This window comes from Crocodylus siamensis, chromosome 3, assembly GCF_052110815.1.
Source record: "Crocodylus siamensis isolate JL-2025a chromosome 3, ASM5211081v1, whole genome shotgun sequence".
Taxonomy (NCBI): Eukaryota; Metazoa; Chordata; order Crocodylia; family Crocodylidae; genus Crocodylus; species Crocodylus siamensis.
Genome location: NC_143397.1, coordinates 217879820 through 217904981, shown reverse-complemented (window position 1 = coordinate 217904981; position 25162 = coordinate 217879820). Strand labels below are relative to the sequence as shown.

Genomic DNA, 25162 nt, shown 5'->3' with positions numbered 1-25162 from the left:
TTTTCAAACGGGGACGTGGCAGCAGGAGGGAGGCGCGGGGCGAGCCCGGCCCTGCCGGCGCTTTGGGTGCTAGACCCCCGGCGCCGAGCCAGGGGCAGTGACTGCCCCCCGGGGCTCCCCGACCGCGCGGCGCAGGCCCGCCTGGCAGCCCTTCCGTCGGGGCAGAGTCCGCACCCCGGTGGCAGCGCGCGGGAGCGGCCGGGGGGGCCCGCGCTGCCCGGGGTGAGGTGAAGGCGGGACCGCGCTGTCCCGAGGCGGGCGTGGGCTGCGAGCCTGGCTCTCAGCAGCGACGTCGCGGCCCCCCGGGGGGTGACACTGTGACTGTGCGGGCCAGAGGCGATGCGAGAGGCTTTCTTCAGGGCGACATCTTTTAGGGGATCAGCTACGTCGTTGGGATAGAGTCAGACAAGCTTTCCTCAGGATCACGTTCAGGTCTTTTCTCGGGAGGGAGGTCTTCCTGAGCTGAGGGAGACTGTGTCACATCAGAAAGCTTGTCTAACTCCATCCCAACGACGGAGTCGGTCCCATAAAAGACCTCGCCCTTTAGAAACCCTTGCCTCTCTCTCTCTCAAAAAAAAAAAAAAAAAAAAAAAAAAAGAGGGAGCGTGGCGGGGGGAGGATGGTAGTTTCTTGAAGTCCAGCAGGCAAGTGCCTGAAAAGAGGAAACCTTGTAAAAAGAAATGATTGGTGCTGTAGGATGTTTCCCCCCTACAACAATCGGGGTGGGTCTTAGGAAAAAGTCAAGGCACTAAAGTGATTAATGGTTAAGGCCCCTTTACTAGGTTGGGAAACTTAGAAATAAAAAGCAAGAAATAAAAAGAGCGCTTAGGTAGGCATAAACAGTGAAACACAAAGCTCCCTCCCAGTTCCAAGCCATTTTAAAGGCAAGTGTGGCATAAAAATAGACTTGGCAAATATTGGGTGTAGTTTTGGAAGTGCTCTTCAGAAGACCCTATTCCTTTCCATAGGAGTTATGAATACAGAAAGTTTGCAAGATTAGGTCTAAGCATGAGGGAGGAAAGTACTTTGGGGCTGGGGCAGGAGCTTTGCCAACTGGGCAGTGTCTCTACAACTGTAAAGATGGTTGCATTTAGCAACCTGATTTCCTCCAGAAACTGATACACGTTCCCCTCTGCCCTCCCAGTGCATGGGGTAATTTGTTGAGCTACATGCCTAAGTTTGTTTCAGAAACAACAGCATGCCAGGCAAATGCCAGTACATAAAAGGTAAACCATTCAAATTGCTCTGGGCATTTCAGGTTTTTTTGGCTGGCTTTTTTTCTGTTAAATAAGTGATGTAATCAGGACTTCAAGATGCTACTGCTTCACGGTGCCTGCAGTTTTTCTGTCTTGTTCTCTCAATGGACACGATTTCTAGGGAGATAATTTCTTTTACTCACTTTTGTGTCTCATTTGTTTCCTATCTTATGTATTTTTCCCCCTATATACCAACAAAGGTTTAGGGAATCAAATCCAGGCTTTTGCTACTGCATATAATATATATAATCCCTTTCACACACCAATCAAGCTCCATATTAAAACTAGCTGTTCTTCTTTACCCCCTCTCTACTTCTACTAGGTTTTATTTTATCCATGCTATAGCTTCTTTCTTTATAAGAAATTATATAATTAAAACACAAAGCTACCATGCCACCTTTATTTTTATCTGTATCCATTCTGAACAGCACATACCCTTCAATACCTGAGTTCTAGTCATATAATTACATCTCCAATTGCTATTCTAACCAATATTCATGCTGTCTATCCTCCTACCCTCTGAGATTCCTTTATCGGTTTCCCCTTCCTTCTTCCTTCAGCCTTGTTGCCCTCCTAGCAGTTCTAACAACAGGCTACTTTTAGTTGAAGGTATACGTAGGACATTGTTTCCTAGGACTTTTGATAACTGGAGAACACTTTTGTTGGGATTAAAACTGGTGGTTCACTTCTCTCTTACTCCCAAAAAGAGAATTATATATTTCCTCCCAGAGGAAATCATGCTGGTGCTGAGATGTACTGTTAAAAATGACACCAAACAGATGTTGCAAAGGAGTAGTAGTCTCTATCTATACCAATGCTTCTCAACCTTTTTAGATCAAGGCCCCCTCCATAACTTTTCTGGATTTCATGGCATCCTGGTTGAAAACTGCTGAGCTAGATCTACATTCAGAAAAGATCTGGAGGGCGTTCAAGGCTAAAAAAAGCTGAGAACCATTGATCTACGGGATGCCACTTCAGGGTGGCAGGGGCAGGGCTCACCCTGCTGTGTCCTGGTCTTTTCACTGTTTGTCCCCTACTGACCCCTGGTCTGTACATTATGGGGCAAGTGAGACTGCTCCTGCAAGGTCTCACACACCAGTGACCACCCCAGCAGCCCTGCCTGCTGGCTCTGGGAGCATAGGAGAAGTGGAGGGGACAAGCCTGGCTGCAAAGCTTCAGGTTATCTGTGAGAGTGTGTAAGAGGGGCAGCGTGGTCCCGAGCTGGGGCAGAGCCCTGATCTGCTGTCTGTGTGCCCCTGCCCAGAGCATGCAGGCTGCAAATCATGGCTGTGCCCTGGTCCTGACCAAGCTGCTCCTTCCACAAGATCCCAGTGGCTCTGTAGCAGCCCACTCCTGCCACGTGCCCTGCCAGTGCGGCTGGGATTGGTCTCCATGGCAACCCTAGCCTTGCTATCACAGTGCAGCTGCAGCTGGGGTCTCCAGGGAGACTGGCCCCAGAGATGTGGGCAGGGGCTGCTGGGAAATGGAGACCAGCTGCCAGCTGGATCTGCCATTTTGCCCACCCCTGAGCTATACTGTTCTCAGTGATAGCAGATGACAGAGCAAGGAGCAATGGTCTCAAGTTGCAGCAAGAGAAGTTTAAGTTGGCTATTAGGAAGAACTTTTGTGCTATCAGGGTAGTAAAGCACTGGAATCGACCACCCAGAGAGGTTGTGGAATCTCCATCTCTGGATGGTTTAAGACCTGGCTGCAGTGACATAGTTGGGACTGGTCCCGCTTTGAGCAGGCAGTTGGACTAGATCAGTGGTTCTCAACCTTTTTTGTACCAGGACCCATCGGTAAACAGGGATAGCCAGTCCCAACCCAGTAAATACTTTCAGTAGAAAACAGCCCCCCGGCCCTTCTGCTGCCCCTCAATCCCAACCAGAGCCCTCCAGCCCTGCTCATTGCTGCCACTGCTGCCAGAACCCCTGCACCAGCCATGCAAGGAGTAACAGACCGGGGGTGGGGTGGGGTGTTGGGCAGGCTGTGCTGCCCTCACTTTCTGCTGCTGCCAGGCACTTGTGCACCGGGCCACTGTTCTACCCTGCCACCATGGCCCAGCTGCTGCTGCTGCTGCTCCCTTCAGACCACAGCTCTACCCTGGAGAGGAGGTATCCCCCCTCTACCCCCAACACATTGTTTCTGTCCCCTCCTCCCTCCTGGCTATGTAGACTTAGCTGTGGGGAGCTGCTCTCCACACTGCCTGGCTGCCACGTGCATGTGTGTGGATGCACATACACATAGAGCCCCCTGCCTAATTGCCCTCCTCCTGCTCCCGCTAGTCCCAAGCAGCCCCTTGCAGGCGGGAACACTGCAGTCTGCAAGGGGAAACTTGCAGTTTCCCACATTTTTCTCCTTTAAAGGAGAATCCATTTTTAAAGTTTGTTGAACCATTTTTTAAAGTTTGTTCATGACCCTTTCATATATTTTTGCAACCCACTTTTGAGTTGCAACATGCTGGGACTAGATGACCTCCTGAGGTTCCTTCCAACCCTAACTTTCTATGATTGGTAGTGAAAGCCAAATTTGCCCTCAATTTCCTAAATGCCTGTAATATACCTTGCATTTGTGGAACAGAACACAGAACACATGAGGTCTACACATGAGGTCTACCTGGAGCAAAGATTCATGACGTGACGGGGATGATCCAGGCCATGATCTAGCCCACTGATTACTGCCCCATGGTTCTAATCCATGTGGGTGCTAATGATGTAGCCAGGAGAAGCCTTGGTCACCTGATGGCGGACTATCACGCTCTGGGGGGGCGTGCTGAAGGAGGTAGGTGCACAGGTGGTTTTCTCTTCTGTTTTACCAGTGAGTGGATGTGGAAGACAGCATCGCAGAGACCAACTGGCGGCTTTGGGAATGGTGTCTTGAGGCAGGCTTTGGCTTCCTTGACAACGACCTGCACATCACGACAAGAGACATGCTCGGGTGGGATGGGCTCCACCTTTCCCCTAAAGGTAAGCGTGTGTTCTCTTCTAGGTTGGCGGATCTCCTCCAGTGGGCTGTAAACTAGGTTTGTCAGGGGAAGGGGAAGACAAGGGAGGAGGAAGCCTTGGACCGCTAAACAAAGCAGCACTCACAAGTACAGCCCAGCCTAGACCGATGAGCAGAACATATACACAGGTAAGCAACAGGGGCCAGGGCAATGCTGTGATTAGGGGGCCAGTGCACACATCCTCACGAGGCCTCAAATGCCTCTACACAAATGCTCGTAGTATGGGAAACAAGCAGGAGGAACTTACCCCCCCTGCTAGCTGACACCAACCCAGACATAGTGGGGCTCACTGAAACGTGGTGGGACCCAACGCATGACTGGGTGGTTAATATCAAGGGCTATAGGCTGTACAGGAGGGACAGGACAGGGGGGAAAGGCGGGTGTGTGCCGCTCTACATTAAGGAGGAATACACATCCTCACCAGATAGCACAGAGTCAGAGGAAGGGCACACCGAAGTGCTCTGGGTTAGAATACAAGGCAGTCGAGGGGGAAGAGAGAGGTGGGGGTCTACTACAGACCACCCAACCAAGGGGAAGAGTTAGACCAGGAATTTTTAAGTCAGCTCACGGAGGTAGTTAGGTCAAAGAACGTGGTCATCATGGGTGAACTGAACTTTCCAGACACCTGCTGGGAAGAGCAGTCAGCCAGGTCTGACCACTCACGTAGGTTCCTAACCCAAATGCAGGACCTCCATCTAACCCAGGAGGTGCACAGCCCCACCAGGGGAGACGCCTTGTTGGACCTGGTGCTGGCCACAGGTAATGACTTGGTGAGGGGGCTGCGGGCGCTCGACCACCTGGGCGACAGTGATCATCGCCTGCTGGAATTCACCATCCAGCGCAAGGTGGCAAAGGCCTACAGCAAGGCAGCAGCCCTAGATTTCAGGAGGGCAGACTTCAGTGAGCTAAGGAGAACAGTTGGAGAACCACTGAGGTCCCGGAGGGGAGGGGAGCCAGGTGTCCAAGAAGAGTGGTCGCTCCTTAAGGAGACGATCTTCCAAGCCCAAAGGAAGGTAATCCTACCACGGATCAAAGGGAGCAGGAGGGCACAAAAGCCCCCATGGCTCACCAAAAGCATCCGGGAACGTCTATTAGCTAAAAGGGAGGTGTACACCCAATGGAAGGGAGGGGCCATCACCAGGGAGAATTATACTGTGGTTGCTTGGGGATGCAGGGGGGCAGTCAGGAAGGCCAAGGCAGAGATGAAACTGGGACTAGCTTCCCAGATCAAGGACAATAAGAAGTCCTTTTTCAAATACATAGGGGGCAAAAAGAAGATACTGGGTAACGTGGGGCCCCTGCTAGGGAATTTGGTGGTCACACCAGATGACAAAGCTAATCAACCTATTTAACAACTTCTTTGCCTCCATTTTCCTGAGCAGGGACCAGATCAGCCCCCCCACTCAGGCCCCAGGGGAGGTGCACCTAGGCCAAGGGTTAGTGAGGAACTAGTTAGGAAACTTCTGGAGGGACTGAATGTATTTAAATCAGCTAGTCTGGAGGATCTCCACCCCAGAGTGCTGAGGGAATTAGTTGAGGTCATTGCGGGACCCTTGGCATGGCTTTACGAGCAATTGTGGTGCTCTGGTGTGGTGCCAGAAGACTGGAAGAGGGCCAATGTGGTTCCCATTTTTAAAAAAGGGAAAGAAGGAGGACCCGGGGAACTATAGGCCAGTTAGTCTTACCTTGATTCTGGGTAAGCTTTTTGAGAGAATTATTCTAGCACATGTTCACAAGGGGCCAGCAGGGGAGATTATGCTTAGGAGCAACCAACATGGGTTCATTAGAGGCAGGTCCTGTCAGACCAACCTGGTGCCCTTCTATGACCAGGTCACCAAATCCTTAGATGCAGGGGTAGCAGTGGACATAGTCTTTCTGGACTTTCGGAAGGCCTTCAACACTGTCTCTTACCCTGTTCTCACTAAGAAACTGGGGGACTGTGCTGTTGACACCTACACAGTCAAATGGGTTGCCAACTGGCTGGAGGGCCGCACCCAGAGAGTGATGGTTTCATAGTTTCTAGGGTCGGAAGGGACCTGAGCAGATCATCTAGTCCATCCCCCTGCCATGGCAGGAAAGAATACTGGGGTCAAACGACCCCGGCAAGGTGTTCTTCTAACCTCCTCTTAAACAGCCCCAGGGTAGAAGCCTGCACCACTTCTCTTGGAAGTTGGTTCCAGACCCTAGCCGCCCTGACCGTGAAGTAGCGCCTCCTGATATCTAACTTAAACCTACCCTCTGCCAGCTTGTGACCATTATTCCTGGTCACTCCTGGCGGTGCTCGGGGGAACAGGGACTTCCCCAATGCCTGCTGATCCCCCCTGACTAGTTTATAACAGGCCACAAGATCCCCCCTCAGCTTTCTCTTTTGGAGGCTGAACAGGTTCAGGTCCCATAGCCTCTCCTCATAGGGCCTGCCCTGTTGTCCCCTGATCATACGAGTGGCCTTCCTCTGGACCCTCTCCATGCTGTCGACATCCCTCTTGAAGCATGGCGCCCAGAACTGGACACAGTACTCCAACTGCAGCCTGACCAGTGCCGCATAGAGGGGGAGGATCACCTCTTTGGACCTGCTCGAGATGCATCTGTGCATGCAAGACAAGGTGCGGTTGGCCTTCCTAACTGCCTCCCCACACTGCCGGCCCATGTTCATCTTGAAGTCAGTGATGACCCCCAGATCCTTTTCCGCCTCCGTGCTGACAAGAGGGGAATTCCCTAACCTGTAGGTATGGTGCCGGTTGTTCCTCCCGAGGTGCATCACCTTGCACTTGTCTGTTGAAACCCATCCTATTCTCGTCCGCCCACCCTTGTAACCTGTCTAGGTCTGATTGTAGCCTGTTGCATTCTTCCAGTGTGCCCACGTCCCCCCACATCTTAGTGTCATCAGCAAATTTGAACAGGGTGCTCTTTACCCCCTCGTCCAAATCACTGATGAAGATGTTGAACAGTGCGGGCCCGAGGACCCAGCCCTGCGGAACCCCACTGCCCACGTCCTTCCAGGCTGAGAAGGACCCATCCACTACCACCCTCCGGGTGCGGCCCTCAGTTGGCGACCCATTTGACAGTGTGGGTGTCTACACCACAGCCCCCCCAGTTTCTTAATGAGAACGGGGTGAGAGACAGTGTCAAAAGCCTTCCGGAAGTCCAGGAAGACTATATCCACTGCTACCCCTGCATCTAATGACCTGGTGATCTGATCATAAAAGGCCACCAGGTTAGTCTGACAGGACCTGCCACTGATGAACCCGTGTTGGTTGCCCCTAAGCATGCAGTCCCCTGCTGGCTCCTCCTGGATGTGTGCCAGCCTAATTTTCTCGAACAGCTTGCCTAGGATCGAGGTAAGACTAACCGGTCTATAGTTTCCCAGGTCCTCCTTCCTGCCTTTTTTGAAGATGGGGACCATGTTGGCCCTCTTCCAGTCCTCCGGTACCTCACCAGAGCATCATGAGTGCTCGTAAAGTTGTGCCAGGGGACTTGCAATGACCTTGGCCAGTTCCTTTAGAACTCTAGGGTGGAGATCATCCAGACCGGCTGACTTGAATACATCCAACCCCTCCAGAAGCTCCCTAAATCCTTGGTAACCTGTGGATGGGTCATTTTGGACCTGGAGGGATGTGGGCAGGGGGGTTCCGCAGGGCTCTATTCTTGGGCCCACACTGTTCAACATCTTCATCAGTGACTTGGACGAGGGGATAAAAAGCACCCTGTTCAAATTTGCTGATGACACTAAGATGTGGGGGGATGTGGGCACGTTAGAAGGAAGGAATAAGCTGCAATTGGACCTAGACAGGTTACAGGGGTGGGTGGATGAGAATAGGATGGGATTCAACACTGACAGGTGCAAGGTGATGCACCTGGGGAGGAAGAACCAGCACCATACCTACAGGCTGGGGAACTCCATTCTCCTCAGTGCAGAGGCAGAAAAGGATCTTGGGAGTCGTCATTGATGCCAAGATGAACATGGGCCAGCAGTGTGGGGATGCAGTCAGGAAGGTCAACTGCACCTTGTCATGCATCCAGAGATGCATCTCAGGCAGGTCCAAGGAGGTGATCCTCCCCCTCTATGTGGCACTGGTCAGGCCGCAGCTGGAGTACTGCATCCAGTTCTGGGCGCCACACTTCAAGAGGGATGTGGACAGCATGGAGAGGGTCCAGAGGAACGCCACTCGCATGATCAGGGGCAGCAGGGCAGGCCCTACAAGGAGAGGCTACAGGACCTGAATCTGTTCAGCCTCCACAAGAGAAGGCTGAGGGGGGATCTAGTGGCCTGTTACAAATTAGTCAGAGGGGACCAGCAGGCATTGGGGAGTCCCTGTTCCCCCAAGCACTACCAGGAGTGACTAGAAATAATGGTCACAAGCTAGCAGAGGGTAAATTTAGATTAGACATTGGGAGGCGCTACTTCACTGTCAGGGCGGCTGGGATCTGGAACCAACTTCCAAGAGAAGTGGTGCTGGGTCCTACCCTGGGGGTCTTTACGACAAGGCTAGACGATCACCTTGCTGGGGTTGTTTGACCCCAGTACCCTTTCCTGCCATAGCAGGGGGTTGGACTTAATGATCTGCTCAGGTCCCTTCTGACCCTACTAACTATGAAACTTGACTCCTAATGCTGAAATGCTAGAAATGCTACCACTTTTTTGGCATAACATACCAAGCTGTCCCAAGATTTATAAACACCATTTTACATTCCAAGAGTACAGCAGAATGGATTTTTTTTTTACAGGATTAGGTCCCTTGCTCCTCTGTGAAGATGAGGGTTTGCAAACTACCTGAGGGCATATATAGTTACAGCAAACAGCTGTGTGGGACCACTGACATGCTTTAGCTGTTTGTTACAGCTTTTATTTGAAAGGGCACCACTTCTCCTATCTGTTGCACTGGACTTCTGATGAACTCCAGCTGGTCAGAGAAGTAAAAGCCAAGGCAATTAGCAAAGCAGTAGTTTTTCATTTGGCAACCCACTTTGAATTAAGCAGGTTGCAAACCACCTGGACACAAATGATTAGGGTTCTACTGTACTACTGCTTGGGTGGAAAGGACCATGCTAGACTGGATGTGAAACATTTATTCTGATCTATGACATGTGTAACAACTTAAAAAGGGGTATTTAGACACTAAATTTTTCCCTGCAGCACATCCTCCTGGGTCCCTTCCAGTCCAAATGTCTATGGAAGTCTATGAAAGTAAACCATAACTTTATTACATTCAAAACTGTCGTTGTGGCCGCATGGATACTGCTACCTAGGCTATGTGAGACAGCTCCAGAGCTGCCAGGTAGCACTCTAATAGGCAGCTGGGCAGACATAATAGTATATGCACTCAGAGACCTAGAGTTTATCTAAGTCTCAGAGTAATTTGTTTAAAAAATGCTTCACATCCTTTTCTTTACCTCCTCATGACACACAGAGCATCCTTAATTCTTTATAGAATTAGGCAAGATGAGCAAAACTGCTGTCACTAGGCACAGCTCCCAGGAAATAAATCCAATGATAACCACTTGCACAGAAGGTGGTCTGGGCTCCATGTCTTCCTACTGGCACAAACGATCACAGTGGGGTAAAGTAAAAGAACAAAAAACAAGGGGGTGGGGAATCAGTGATGATCACAGAAGCATAGAAAATTAGCTGAGACAGGGACCTCAGGAAGTGTAGTCCAACCTCCTGCTCAAAGCAGGACCATCCTCAACTAGATTGTCCCAGCCAGGGCTTTGGCAAGCTAGGCCTTAAAAACCTCCAAGGATGGAGCTTCCATCACTTCTCTGGGTAACCTGTTCCAGTGTGAGAGCAGCCCTCACAAGCAGGGAACCCCTATGGCAGTCACATCACGGTAAAGTCACAATAACCTTGGACAGTAATAGGATTGTTTTAATAAAAGAAACTCGCAGTCAGGTACTGGATGGAGAAGGGAAGCAGCGATGGCACCTAAGGAGCAGCCCATGCATATACACAGTCCAGGAACGAATTTCGCTCGCCAGGAGCTGGGGCACCTCCCTCCACGGGTCCTGACATTAGTGGAGCTTTTCCGGCAGGCATGTGGGAAACTGAGCCCAGTACCCTCCCCGCAGCCACACACAAGCTGGCCCCGGTCCGCAAGAGCCCGACTATGAGCCGTCACGCGGCCTACTATCGGACCGACGAGGCGAACCGCAGCACCACCACCCCGCAAGTGCGACTGCAGCAGGAGGCGCATGCGCGACCTCCCCGGAAGTGCTCGGGCCGCGCCCCGGAAGTCCTTCCCCCTCTGGCGAACAAAGATGGCGGCGGACACCAGCACGGAGTTGCTGTTTCTAGACACGTTCAAGCATCAGAGCGCGGAGGTAGTGGCCGGGTGGGGCCGGGCGGGTCCGCGTTCTGCGGGCGGGAGGGGGCGGCGTGGGGCGGGGCTGAGGCGTCTTCCTGGTCCCCGCTGCCGCGTCCTGCACAGGGGCTGGAGCCCAGCCCGGCCCCTTGCGTTGCGGGCTGTGTCGGGCTGCGGCCAGGCCTGCGGGGTTGGTCCGTGACTCGCACCCTGCGGCAGCGCAGCTGGTAGCTGGGTCGGGGGTGGTTGTCCCAGGCCGGGTTAATTCGGGGCTTCACGGTTCCTCCACGCGGGGGGTGTTAGGGCTGGGCTTGGTGCAGCACAAAACACTGCGGTGAGCATCAGACTGGTTGTCTCGTTTCAGACTCGGAGCCCACCCTGCCCTTTCCCGTTTAGGTGACATGGGGATGCCAGCAGAAAGCTCCTTGAGGCTCTGCTGGCCTGTGGTTTCCTTTGCCTGTCAAATACGCCCAGGTCCCTGCCTCTGAGGTTTCCTTCATGGGCAGATCTTTCATTCAGTTGTTGAGGAGCCTAGCATCGTGTACTCGGTTCTGTTGTAGCCACCTGTTTCTGTAAGCAGCTTTGTCATCCTGTGCCGTGATACTTGGTCCAGGAGCAGGGTGTCTTTGCGCGGCAAGATGCTAGCATGAAATTGGCAGGTATGAACGTGCAGGAAGTTGCTGGCAACAAGAATCAAAAACAAATAGGCTCAAAAAGAAGTTGGGCGTTTATATAATTATTGCTGGTTTAAAAATAAAAACTCATAGGATTATTCTAATTTTGGGAGAGGATATTGCAATTCAACCTTGTTATTAGTAGTGCACGGATAGAGATTTTTTGGGCTGATGCCAATTTTTAATGAGGCATATTGACTGATGCTGATCCGATTTCCGATATGCAGCCTGGCAGCTTGAAGAGCATCTGGCTGGTAAGTCTGTTGTGGGGTGGGGAAGGGAAGGGGTATGGTTGGGGGGGGGCAGATCCAGCCCCCTGTGGTGAGGGAGGGAATAGGGCTGGGACAGGGGCAAGGCACTGCACAGCTGAGGCATGGCATGGCACAGAGTTGTGGCTTGCCTGTGGGACACAGGGAGGGGGTGGTGGCTCTTGCCACTGCGCACCGTGGGAGGGCATGGGGGCATGTGCCCCCAGATCTGCATGTGGGGCAGGCCGGGTTGCAGCTTTGGGCTGGGGCCATGTCAAGCTCTTCCTGGCAGAGGTTGGGCTGCATTGTGCTTGGGGTGGGCTGCAGCTCCTCTCTAACCTCCCTCCTAGAACCACCACGTGCCTGCTTGCCCCAAGCACATCCTGGCCCAGCCCCCTGCTGGGAAGAGCCTAGCGCTGCTCCAGTCCGTAGAAGTAGCCTGCCCTTGCCCTGCACATATATCTTGGAGCGCACACTCCCCATGCCCTCCCGGGGTGTGTGTAGCAGTGGGAGCTGCCCCCACCTTGGATGAGCTGTGGCTCCGTCATGTGCGCCATCCTGTGCCATGCCTCACCCCCACTGTGAAATGCCTGTCCCAGCTCCACTCCCTCACTGCGGGGGTCTTGATCTGACACCCTTCTCCCCCCTACCCCCCACAACACACTTACTCCACTTTCCAAGCTGCTGGGCTGTGCTCCTTGCTGTCTATGTGCTGTGCTGCGGCTGTGCATATGCATGGGGCATTTATCAGCCACATTATCGGTCACATCAGCTAAAAAAAGCTGATTGCCAATACAGTTGATATGGCCTCTTGCCGCCGTGGGGCACCCCCCACCCCCATGGTACGCTTAAGGAGGCTGCTGAAGGTGCATTTATTAAAAAAGGTTGAAAACCCATGTGTTTTTAGGATGTCTTAAACTCTCCAAGTCATATTCACAAAATATATCTGTGCTTGAAAACAGCAATTGGTCATTAATCTTACAGTTGGGTTCTGACCTTTTTCAGTGCATACACTTAGTATAATCTGTTTGTAATTTTACACTGTTGTTTATTTTACAGTTGGTCTTTTAGCAGCAGCATGTTGGTACCTTTGTGCTATGTTGCTGGTATAGGGAGTGTAGTCAAATGCAAGTTATGAAAAGTATTTTCAAGGGAAATGTTGCTTGTAAAAGAAGGTGTTGCTGCAAACCAGTGTTGACTGTATTTATAGTGTTGTGGCACTGAGTCCAGATGTACATTTGGGTCCTGCTGTGCCAGGTGCTATACAAATGCAAAACAAAAGACTGTTCTGGCTACAAAAAATTCATGACCTAAGTAACATGGAAAAAACATGCCTTGTAGAATAGTAGATACATTTGAAATGATATCTTTTATTAGACCAACTAGATTTTTGCAGAATTTCTTTAATTGCAAGCTTTTGGGCACAAACACCTTTCTTCAGGCATAGATGAAAAGATTGTACGAGCTCTTCTGTGTAGAAATGAAAGTCCATGTTTTATTGGAGAATTGAAGATGTGATGAAATCTTCTGTTTGGAACAGTTCATTTTAGATGCAGATTAAGCTCAGAGAAAAGTTGGAACAGTCTGTTTACTTCGAAGTGTTTACTCTTCTGTGAAATAAGAAACACCGTAACTAGAAGGAAATATGGCTATATCCTGCTTACCACCAAACAAGTTTGAGGTAAACAGACTGTTCCAACTCTTCTCTGAGCCAAATCTGCATATAAAATGACGACCTTCCCAGCAATACCCTCGTAACCACCATGGATGTCACTAGCTTATATACTGACATCCCACACCAAGATGGCATCCAAGCCTGCCTCTCATATTTACAACAATGAGATTACAACTCAGAGTATGGATCTCAGAATATCATTGAACTCATACTTCATTTTCACACACAACTTTAGTTTCATCAATCAACACTTCCTCCAGACCCTGGGCACAGCTATCAGCACTAATATGGTCCCACAATATGCCAACCTTTTATGGCCCACCTAGAAGAAGACTTTCTTGAGAACTGCACCATCAAACCCTTGCTATTCCTGAGATACATAGATGACATCTTTGTCATTCGGACTGAAACCCCTACAGTCTTTGATTGATTTGCACCAAAAATTCAACAATAGTTACCCCTCCACCAGACTATTGCTTGAATACTAACACCAGCACTTCCTTTTTGGACACCATGATCAATATCCAAGATGGTAAAATTCAGACTACCATATATAAGAAACCTATGGACCAACATGGAACCAGTAGTCACCCTAAGCACACCAACAAAGCTGTAATTTATAGCCAAGCTCTCTGATACCACCAAATTTACAGTGAGGACAATACCTGTGATCACCACCTTGCAAATCTCAAAGGGCCTTCAGCTAACGAGGACACTCTTTCAGACAGAGAGAGAGATTGCACTTTTGAAAGAGCCACCCGGGTACCACGTGAAGATTTGCTGCAGTACAAAAAGAAAATCCGCACAAATTGTACACCATTAGTTATGACATAGCACTGTTCCCTGGAACCTACACAGAAAATTCTCAAACAATTGCATCGCATACTAGAAGAAGACCCCATTCTTAAAGAGATCTTTCCAGAACCACCCATCATGGCTTTTAAGCAAGCACTGAACCTTGCTAACTTCATCACCAGAATCAAACTCCCTATAACCCAAACCATATCCAATGGATCCAGACCATGCCAGGACAAGAAATGCAAAACCTGCCAACACATCTCCACCACCCCTAGAATAACTACACCCCACAACAAAACCATCACCTTTCCTTGCACCTGCACTTTCAGAAAGTTAATACATCTCATCTAGTGCACCAAATGCCCCAATGGAAAATATGTAGGAGAAACCAAACAACAACTGTGTGCCAAAATTGAACGCACACCGAAAATCTATCAAAGACAGGAATACTGAACTACCTGTGTGGGCATGCTTCTTACAGGACAATCACTCCCTCTCTGATCTCTCAGTTCTAATCCTCAAAAGGAACTTACAAAACACCTTTCTTAGACAAGCCTATGAACTTCACTTTATAAATCTACTGAATACAAAATATCATGGACTCAATATATACATTGGATTTATGACGCATTACAACCTGCCTGACATCTGATTCACCACGTACTTGTTTGACCCGACTTCTTATATTCTTCTTGTCGCCCTCCCCCCCGCCCTTGCATTTTTTTGCCCTTTGTCTTTCTGATTCCAACTATTTCCTTTTCTACTGAGAGCCTCTTTTTTACCTTGTATTATTACCATTGTAGTGTTTCCCTTTGGCCTTTTTTCACCCTGCTTTCTTCCTCCTTTACCTTTTTTGTTTTTCTAATTTCTACCTGTTTATATTTTCACTTGCATCCTGTCACTCTTTTAGCTTCTCTCATTCCTGTTTTCCTGATCTCCAACTATTTTCTTCCTCAGAGACATCCTGTTTTCTACCTTGTTTTTTATCACTGTAATGTCTCCCTTTGGCCTCTTGGCCCCCTGCTTTCTTCCCCCTTCCTTATCTGCTTAAGCTTTTTGTCTTTCTAATTTCTACCTGTTTACATTCTCACTGACATCCTGCCACACACTTTGGTTCTCTTATTCCTTGGAGTCTCAGACCAGCAGAGACTAACTATGCCTGAAGAAGGGTGACTGTGCCCAAAAGTTTGCTAAGAACTTTTTTCCAACTACTCAGTTCGTCTAATAAAAGATATCACATCTACCCAAAGAACCTTGCCTGTCCCTGTTCCAAACAGGAGTATTTATCACACTTTCAACTCTCTCCTATGAAATATGAACTTTCATTTCTACCCAGGAGAACTTGTACAGCCTTTTCTCCTATGCCTGAAGAAGGGTGCTTGTGCCCGAAAGCTTGCAATTAAGATTTTTTTTTTTTGTGTGCAAAGATCTAGTTGGTGTAATAAAAGATATCACCTCTACCACAAGTTGTGATTCCTTTTGCCTCTAGACCAATATGACTACAATCTGGATACCAGACACATTTGTAGCACTTTATAATGGTGATCGAAGATGGTGGCAAAATTCTTGCTTGCAGAGGAAAGACCATAATCTTTAATGGTCTTTTTTCTAATGAGTTGAGAGAGAAAGGGTTTGTTTGCCTGGAGCACTTGGGGAAAATTAGTCAGAATTAACTTTTTAAAAGTGTATTGTATCCTCTTTTGGACTCTGTTAGGTTCTTGTCACGTGAACAGTTGATTATAGATAAGGCTGCTATGACTGCTCATGGGCAGTTTCTTCAGCACCAGCCCTGACACCTGCTTACATAGGGAGGATGCCTCCCACAGGTGGGTGTGCTCCTGGGTGTAGTGACAGTACTGCCTGATGCAGTCCTTCCCCACGTTTCACTGTCTCTGGCCTGAGAGAAAGGCCTGACTGCCCATTCCAGACCAGCTAGAACTCCTGAAAGGTGGCCACAGAACCCACATCCTCCAGTAGGCTGTTGTTGAAGTGCCAGCAGGCCAGCCCTGGATGCTTTTGCTGAAGCATGAACTGAGTGTATATTAAATGGTGGTCACTGAAGGGGCTCTGGGTCCCAAGGTAGGCAGCCACTTGCTGGTAAAAAGGGGCCATCTCCGAGTTATGCACAGGGGCATAGATGCTGATCAGGTTGAGCATGAACCTTTGTATCTGGACTCAGAGATGCAGCAGGCTGCCTGGTGCTACCTCAGTGGCAAAAAGGACCTGTGGCTGCAGGCTTAAGGAGATCAGGGTGACCACCCCACAGTATGTCTTCATGAGGTAGCTGAAACAGACGCTGGCTCTCCACTCCAGCCACTAGCTGGCTTCAGTGACTGGAGCTGTGTGGGTCTCCTGCAGGAAAAGCACAGAGTAACCAGAGATGTGCGGTGAAAAATTTTCCAGTGTTTTATTTTCCATAGGAAATTTTCCATTTCTAAAAATTCATAGTCTCATAAAAGTCATTAGTAACAATGAATGGATACCAATACAGTATTAGGCAAGCTTGGCAGTTTCAAAGTTGTAATTAATGTTTTTCAGGTGATTGGAAGTGTGTGTGTTTGTGTGTATGTGTGAGAGAGAGTGTACATATATGTTTTATTAATTTGTAAACAGGAGGGTAAATACACTCTCTTAATAATCCAAAACAAAAATCAAGGTATGTATTCACCTAATTGGCTGTGCAGGTCAAACCAAAACCAGAAGAATGCATTGCTAAGCTTGTTTCTACTTTACAAAATCTCTTGCTTCTGGAGAATCAGCCAGATGCACAATTAGTGAAGAAGATGCTGTGTCATGATAAGTTGCCCTTGCCCATAGATTCATTGATAAGAACATCCATTAGTGAAAAAGAATGTGGTTCAAGTAGTTCTGAATCAGATTGAGGCTAATCCGATTCTGGAGTGGAACTAATAAGTAGTGCAAGTGATTCTCCAGATAATGATAGTGAAACTGGAGATGCCGCAGTGACCTCAGTGGAAGAGAGTTAAACTCTGTTGAAGTAGATGAATGGACAGCCACGGCATATCATGCACAGTTCTTTGGGTCTGTTAAAATTAGTGTGGCAACAGTTTTCAGTGCTTTCTTTTTTTCTTAAATTTAAACAAATAATGTAAGAGAAGTACATGTTATTGTGTATTGTCTTTATGTTTTCACAAGCATTCCGATACAATAATTTCTTTTCACATAAAGCTTTGAATTTGTTCGTATATAACATTTAAACCACATTAAGTGTGCTGTATTTATTTTTTTTCCTAATCAAATATTTCAGTTCAAATACTTGTGGCTATTGGGACATAAAATTAATGTGGGGGTACTTTTTTAGTTTTGTTTACTAACTATTAAGTCAAATAAACATGCTAAATTAGATCACGCTCTATTTAGGGCATTGGAAAATGTTCTGGAAAACCCACATCTCTGCGAGTGAGCCCTCTCTAGGAGGAAGGAGAGCACCTGGCACCTGCGGAGACCCTTCCTGCTGCCTTGCGTGTTGAAAGTAACCACAGTGAGGAAGTGTGTTGGTGGGGGAGGGGTGGGGGTATTGTTAGGCTTGGCAGGCCTTTTGCAGGAGGCAGTGCCAGTTACGGGGCCCATTAGCAATCCCACCACCCGGCCAAAGGTATAGAGGACATCATGGAAGCTGTAGGCCCAGTGACAGCTTTTGGCATTGTTCTACTTGTGACCCTTGTGCTGCCCCACTGGAGCCCTCACCAGGCTGAGGACTTGATGGAATTGGAGGGAATTGGAGTGGCTCCCTGGGTACTGTTGGGGTTGAGAGGTTTGAAGGCTCTGTGGAGCCTATGGACTCCCAGTCGTTCCCCTCCTGGTTTAATGGTTTGGCAGGCTCCTCCTGGGTATGGTGGGGGTGGGTGATTTCCTCTCCTCTGCCCCCATGGGGGCATAGGCCTGGCTAAGCGTCGCCTGGACCACCCGGTCTTTTAGATCTCCCAGCACCGGGAGAGGGAGAAATGCAGCCCCTCGGGGTGAGGGAAGGGCTAGCATGGGGAGTGGCAGGGCAATAGGCACAGGTTCCTGTGCAGCGCCCTCCTCGGGGTTGGAATGGTGTTCAGTGTGGGACCCGGCTTCTCTTCCCTCAGTGCTGAGTCCATGGGACACTGAGGTCTGTGACAGGAATGGCTTCAACCAGGGTTGGAGGAGATTTCTGGTACTGGGTGGCATTGGTGTCTTCTCTAGAGCCTTGGGGAAGGGAATCCTCCCCACTGACATAAGCCCTAGGGCTCCCACCAGGCTGTCAGAGCAGGAGGGCTCCCCAGGGTGGTGGGGGCCAAGGCCCCAGTGGCTGCAGTGGTGGGAGGCAGGTCACAGCTGGAGGAGTTGGGGGTCTCCTCCATGCACTTCCGTACCTCAGGATGGCCACCCTGGGCTGCCCTCTGTGGTGGTGACAGCTATCTTCTTTATTTTGTCTTGGGGTGGGACTTCTGGCACAGCTCAGGAGGTGGTGGTCATGACAGCAGTGTCAGCCCCTCTCTTAGGTGGTGGGACAGGGGCCCTCTCCATGTCAGAGGGCCCAAGCTGTGCCTAGGCCTTGCGTTTGGCCTTCCCCTGGATGGCAGCTTACCACCCAAGTGGGACCAGCACCCACCCAACCTCAGGGTGGCCTGAGGAGGGGTCAACCTGGGATGCTGGGAGCTGTATGGCACTAGGAGGGGGGTGATTGTAGTGGTAGAGGCTGGCCACCCTCCTCTGCCTGTATCCTCCCTGCTTTGGGACCCTGCTGGTGGGTATGGTATGGGGTTCCCTGAGCTTGCAGGGGGAGCTGGATGCTGTGGCTGGGGTGCCAGAGGTGGTGGTGGCCTGTGGTGCCTTTTGGAGCAGCCTGTAATGCCCTCCAGGACTGACTGAGGGGTACTTCTGGAGTGCTCTGATGCCTGGCATGAGAAGTACTTTGCCTCCACCACTATATAATGGATGCAGTTAGGGAACCATATAGGCGCTTTCACCCCCATCCCCCCCGCCTCCTCCCCTGCCGCCAACTGGATGGTGACTGGGCGGCAGGAGGCTGGGGCCCTGGCACTCCAGTGGGAGGGTAGTGACTGGGGATAGGACCCTCCCCAGGTCCTGCCGGAAGGGCATGAGGGTCCAGTTAGGGATGCAGTGGGGGATGTGGCTGAGGACCACCTGGGTTTCCAGCTCCTGCAGAGGCTCAAGTGGAATATGCTTCCCCCCCACTGAGATTTCCTTCACCACCTCATGCATGAGGGCCTCCATGGCAAAAGAAAAGACATCCTTGCAATAGTATGGAGGCTGCCACAATCTGTGCACACATGTTCAGGCAGTGGGGACTCCAAAGACAAACAGGGACACACAGGAGGGAGGGGAGAAGCACACTGCTGGCATACTTAGCCTTCTACAAACACAGGGAGAGGGGAAGTAGAGAACAGGACTCACCCCAAGAAGACAAACACCGGGGGTGCTGCTGGAGCAGCTAGCGAGCAGCAGGTGGTGTTGGTGGTGGAGGGGTCTCACTAGCGTTGTGGGGTCCCCTCTGGCTGTACATGGCTGTGGCAGCAGGTGGTGGCTGTTGCTGAGGATGATGAGGGAGGCGTCCCCTGCCCCCTGAGAGTGGGGAGGGGACTGTAGGTCCAGGAGAGCTGGATACCTTCAAGTCAGCTGGCCCTGACAATCTGCACCCCAGGGTACTCAAGGAGCTGGCGAGTTCAAAGATCCGTGCCAGGGGCTGGGCTATGACAAACTCCTGGCGCTCTGGTGTAGGGCCAGAAGACTGGAAGAAGGCCAATGTGGTGCCAATCTTCAAGAAAGGGAGGAGAGTGGATCCGGCTAACTACAGGCCCATTAGCCTGACTTCTATCCTGGGGAAGATCTTAGAAAAGTTTATTAAGGAGGCCATCCTTGAGGGACTGGCCCAGGCTAACATTCTGAGGGACAGCCAGCACGGGTTTGTTGCGGGTAGGTCTTGTTTGACCAATCTCATTTCCTTCTATGACCAGGTGACCTATCACCTGGACAAGGGAGAAGAGATTGATGTCATATATCTTGACTTCAGAAAAGCTTTTGATCTGGTATCCCATGATCACCTCTTGGCCAAACTGCCCAGTTGTGGCCTTGGCTCCACCACGATCCGCTGGCTGGGAAATTGGCTTCGTGGTCGGACCCAGAGGGTTGTGATTGATGGCAGTCACTCATCATGGTGCCCTGTAACCAGTGGGGTCCCTCAAGGCTCTGTCCTGGGACCCATACTGTTCAACGTCTTCATTAACGATGTGGACATTGGAGTCAGGAGTGGACTGGCCAAGTTCGCTGATGACACCAAACTTTGGGGCAAAGCATCCACGCCAGAAGATAGGCGGGTGATCCAGGCTGACCTGGACAAGCTCAGCAAATGGGCAGACGAGAACCTCATGGTGTTTAACACCGAAAAATGCAAGGTTCTCCACCTTGGGAGGAAAAACCTGCAGCACCCTTATAGGCTCGGCAGTGCTACGTTGGTTAGCATTACAGAAGAAAGAGACTTGGGGGTCATCATTGACCACAAGATGAACATGAGCCTGCAATGTGATGCTGCGGCTAGTAAAGCGACCAAAATGCTGGCGTGCATCCATAGATGCTTCTCGAGCAAATCCCAGGATGTCATTCTCCCCTTGTACTCGGCCTTAGTGAGGCCGCCGCTGGAGTACTGCATCCAGTTTTGGGCTCCACAATTCATAAAGGATGTGGAGAAGCTTGAGAGAGTCCAGAGGAGAGCCACGCGCATGATCAGAGGTCAGGAAAACAGATCTTACGATGACAGGCTGAGAGCCATGGGACTCTTTAGCCTGGAAAAACGCAGGCTCAGGGGTGATCTGATGGTCACCTATAAGTTTATCAGGGGTGACCACCAGGATCTGGGGGAACGTCTGTTCACCAGAGCGCCCCAAGGGATGACGAGGTCGAACGGTCACAAACTCCTGCAAGACCGTTTCAGGCTGGACATAAGGAAGAATTTCTTTACTGTCCGAGCCCCCAAGGTCTGGAACAGTCTGCCATTGGAGGTGGTTCAAGCACCTACATTGAACACCTTCAAGAGTAAATTGGATGCTTATCTTGCTGGGATGCTATGACCCCAGCTGACTTCCTGCCCTTTGGGCAGGGGGCTGGACTCGATGATCTCCTGAGGTCCCTTCCAGCCCTAATGTCTATGAAATCTATTAAATAAGTGGTGGGGAAACCAAGAGCCTGCAGCAGCACTTCAGGCTCTTGCTGCTCCCTGGCCAGCTCCAGCAGTAGTCAGGGGAAGTGGTGGTGTTTCCCAGTGTCGCAAGCCTATTTGATGTACTGAGAGAAGATCATGGGTATTGCTCACCATGGGGGACTATAAGACTCTCTGAATAAGGGAGGCCACTGAGGACATAGCAACTAAATGCTCCTCTCCAGGTCCAACACTTTCCTTCCAAGCTGCTCTCTAGCCATCTCCTGGTATTGGGTGTGTCCCAGGGCATAGAAGTGACAGTACTTGCCAAATGTGTGTGCCTTCCCCATGTCCCACCATCTCTGGCCTGAGGAAAAGGCCAGCCACTGCTCGTGCCAAGTCAGCCAGAATTCCCAGAAGGTGGCCACAAAGTCCAGTATGCTGTTTTTGAAGTGACAGTAGGCTGGTCCCGGATGTTCAGGCTGCAGTGTGACCAGAGCGTACACTTTGTGGTGGTTGCTCAGGGTGGCTGGCCTAATGCTGGAGGTGTGAACTCGGGCAGGTACAGTATGGGCATGCCTGCTCCTCCTCCACCCTGACAAAGGTGAAGGTGCTGGTGGTGTCAGGGTGGTAGGCATGCCACATGTCCACAAAGGGGTGGTCTGTGAAGATGTCCCTGAGGACACCCACAGTGCCCTGGTTGCATTCCCTGCCAGTGCGGTCCTGTACGTTGAGGGTGACATTAAAGTTCCCACCAAAGACCAGGCACTTGAAGAATCAGGGTCCCAAGGTAGGTGGCCACCTGCTGATAAAAGTGGGCCATATCTGTGTCATTCACAGGGGCATAGATGTTAACCACGTTGAGAATGAGCCCCTGTACCCAGACCTGGAGATGCTATTGAGGTAGTGCCAGGCCGCCTATTACAAGAAGGACCTCTGGCTGCAGGCTCGGGGAGAACAGGGTGGCCACCCCACAGGACTGTGAGGTGGCTGAAGTAGACCCTGTCTCCCCACTCTAGCCACCAGTTGGCTTTGGTGGCCGGAGTTGTGTGGGTCTCCTGCAGGAAAACCATGGAGTACCCACCATGTCTCCTAAGAAAGCGGAGCACCCAGAACCTGTGGAGACCCGTCTTGCAGCCATGCACAGTAAGGGACCTCACTGTGGGTGTTGTTAGGCTGAGCAGGGTTTTTGTGGGAGGCAACGCCAGCTGTGGAGCCCAACAGGAATCCTGCTGCCCTCCCAAAGCTGTAGAGGGCGTCATGGAAGCTTTGGGCCCAATGGTAGTTTTTGGTGTTGCTCTGCTTGTAATTAATGTTTTTCAGGTGATTATTCCTAGAAAGTGAGAGAGAGTACATGTATGTCTTACTGATTTGTAAACAGGAGGGTAAATACACTTGCATAATAATTCAAACCAAAAATCAAGTTATGAATTTACCTACTTGACTGTGCAGGTCAAATCAGAATTTTTTTTCATCTCAGACTGCAAGTGAAAGCAAAACCAAAACTAAAACTATGATTAATTGTTGTTTCACTTTCAGTTCTGCAAACACACAAAGCAGTGTCTCATTTCTTTTCTTGAGCTGGGGATGTTGGAAGTGTTTGCATAAGATCTGTTAGTTTTTGGTGCTTTTCATCTGAAGTAGTCATAATGCCTTATCAGAAAAAACCTTGTGTGTGTTATCATTATGGTGAAGTTCAAGCCACTGAAGGAAGGAAGAAAGCTGGTAGATGTAAATATTGCAGGCAGCAGTGAGAATGAAGAAACATTTAATAGCATGTAGAAACTGTCCTGAAAAAGTACAAGCCATATACAGAAAGCTAATAAAATGACGTGGTGGAACAACATCATCTGAGAAAAGTCGACTTAAGGAATCCTGTGCAAGTAAACAAATTAATATGTTAAAGAACACATAGCATAGACTAGCATCTATATTGTTTTAAAACATTATAATTTTTTAAAAGTTGTTAATGCAACTGTGGACTATTATTTATTTATTTCTTTATTTAAGATATTTGGATCCTGCTTTTATGCTTAATCGCCCAAAGTGGTTTCGGCTTAACAAGAATTTTTTTAAAAATTACATAATAGATAAATAGTTAACTATTTCAACCTAGCAGAGTGAGCTTAGTCCTCTGGCCAGTGGCAGAGGTCAGACTATACTTCCCTTTGGTTCTGCAGTCCCAGGGCAACTGAGCAGCAAGTTGAGCAGCAGAGCGTTCTTTCTGGCAGGGAGGGGAAAAGCAAGCTCCCTGCTACTTCTCCTTCTAATGGATGTGGCCAGATTAGAATAGGCTAAAATAAACATCTTTTCCCCCTTTTGTTGCAGAAACTTGGTAGCTCAAGTGAAATAGATTTGTAAAAAATGAAAAATTAAAATGTTGAGCTGCAGGTCTGGGGGAAGAAGCAGCAGGATGCTTGCTTTCAAGATCACTTTCACCAGATATGCAATCCACCGTGAGTAGCTGTTTAAGACAGTCAAGCTTTTTATCAGCTTTGTGGACAAAATGTCAAAAGAAGATCAAGAAAAAGCAGATTAGACATTAGCTCGAGCTATATTTGCAAGTGGTACACCTTTCCATAACTGAAAATCAATACTGGAAGGAACATTAGAAACTAATTTGCCCATCATATAAGTTACTGTAACATTATCACTTATCACGTTCTCTCTTAGATGGAGAGTATGACAGAGTTCAAACAATGGTTGTTCAAAGGAAGCAGAATCACCGACTCTGATGTCAGATGGATGGACTGATGTACAAGGAAATCCTTTATTGAACATTATGTTAGCAACACCAGAACCAATACTCCTGAAAGCATGTGCTACCAAATCTTCTTGTCATACAGTTGAATACATAGCATAATTACTGAGTGAAGAGATTGAAAGTGCAGGTCCCTCCAGGGTACAAGCCCTTGTAACTGATATTGCGAGTAACATGAAAGCTGCATGGCAAATATTAAAGGCAAATATCCTCATTTAATAGTATTTGGCTGTCTTACTCATGGGTTGAATCTTCTGGCAAAAGACATAGTACGTGTGAATACAATGAAGACAATATTGGCAAACTGTGAAGTGATTGTGAAGGTATTTAACAATCATCATGTTGCTAATCATACTTTGAAGAAATTACAGAAAGAGAAGCAAGGGAAGGAAAGTACACTTTTATTGCCAGGAAAAACTAGATGGAGCTCAGCTACAAAGTGTTTACATAGTTTGCTGCGCACAAAGAACTGTTTGTAGTGTGCTTCAATAGATGACATGGTATCCCAGGCTTTTCCTGTGGACATTTGGAAGCAGATTCTTGATGATGATGTTCTGGGTTTGAGTTGAAGGAGTATTCAGTTTGCTATTCCCATTTTCAGTGGCTATCAAAAAGCTTGAAGGAGATGCACCAAGCCTTTAAAGTATTCCAGAGGTATTCCGACAACTGAATGGAACTCTAATTGAACTTTTGCCGCCTTCATCTCTATCCAAGAAAAGAAGTAGTAGTAAAACAAATGTTTACTAAGAGATCTGAGTTTTGCTCTCATCAAGTTCATCAGGCAGTAAACCTTTTGGATCTTCAACACGGAGGACAACATTTATCAGAAGATGAATTATCTACTGCTCTTGATACTGTTATGGAAGTAGCTAAGAATGTCCCCAACATCAACAAAATAGCCGTGATAATAGATATTGCTGGGTACTGCACCAAAGAAAAACTTTGGAGCAAAGACATCATTTGGTGGGCACCAGAGAATGTGTTTCCTCTTGCATGGTGGAAGGGATACTTTAACATTTGACTGTTGTCCAGGATTGCTCAAAGGATCCTAAGCCTTCCACCAACAGCAGCTTCTTGTGAATGGAACTGGAAGGCTTTCAGCTCAATCAAGATAAAAAAAAGAGGAATAGACTAACAAATGAGCACACTGCTAAGCTTGTTTCTAGTTCTCAAAATCTCTTGCTTCTGGAAAATCAGACAGAAGCACAATTAGTGAAGAAGATGCAGTGTGATGGTAAGTTGCCCTTGCCTATAGACTCATTGGTAAAACCATCCTTTCGTGAAAGAGGATGTGGTTCAAGTA

The 25162-nt window shown here is 49.1% G+C and overlaps 1 protein-coding gene across 3 annotated transcripts in view; it reads left to right on the top strand.

Annotated features, from left to right (window-relative positions):
• Positions 1-10468: 10468 nt before the first annotated feature.
• The window catches only part of VIRMA (vir like m6A methyltransferase associated), a 52014-nt gene continuing 37320 nt past the window's right edge, over positions 10469-25162 (top strand). For all 3 annotated transcript variants that reach the window (XM_090040340.1, XM_090040342.1, XM_090040339.1), the window contains exon 1: positions 10469-10578. In XM_090040340.1, coding sequence (XP_089896466.1) covers positions 10516-10578 — 63 coding nt within the window. In that variant the 5' untranslated portion in view covers positions 10469-10515. The remainder of the gene's footprint in view (positions 10579-25162) is intronic.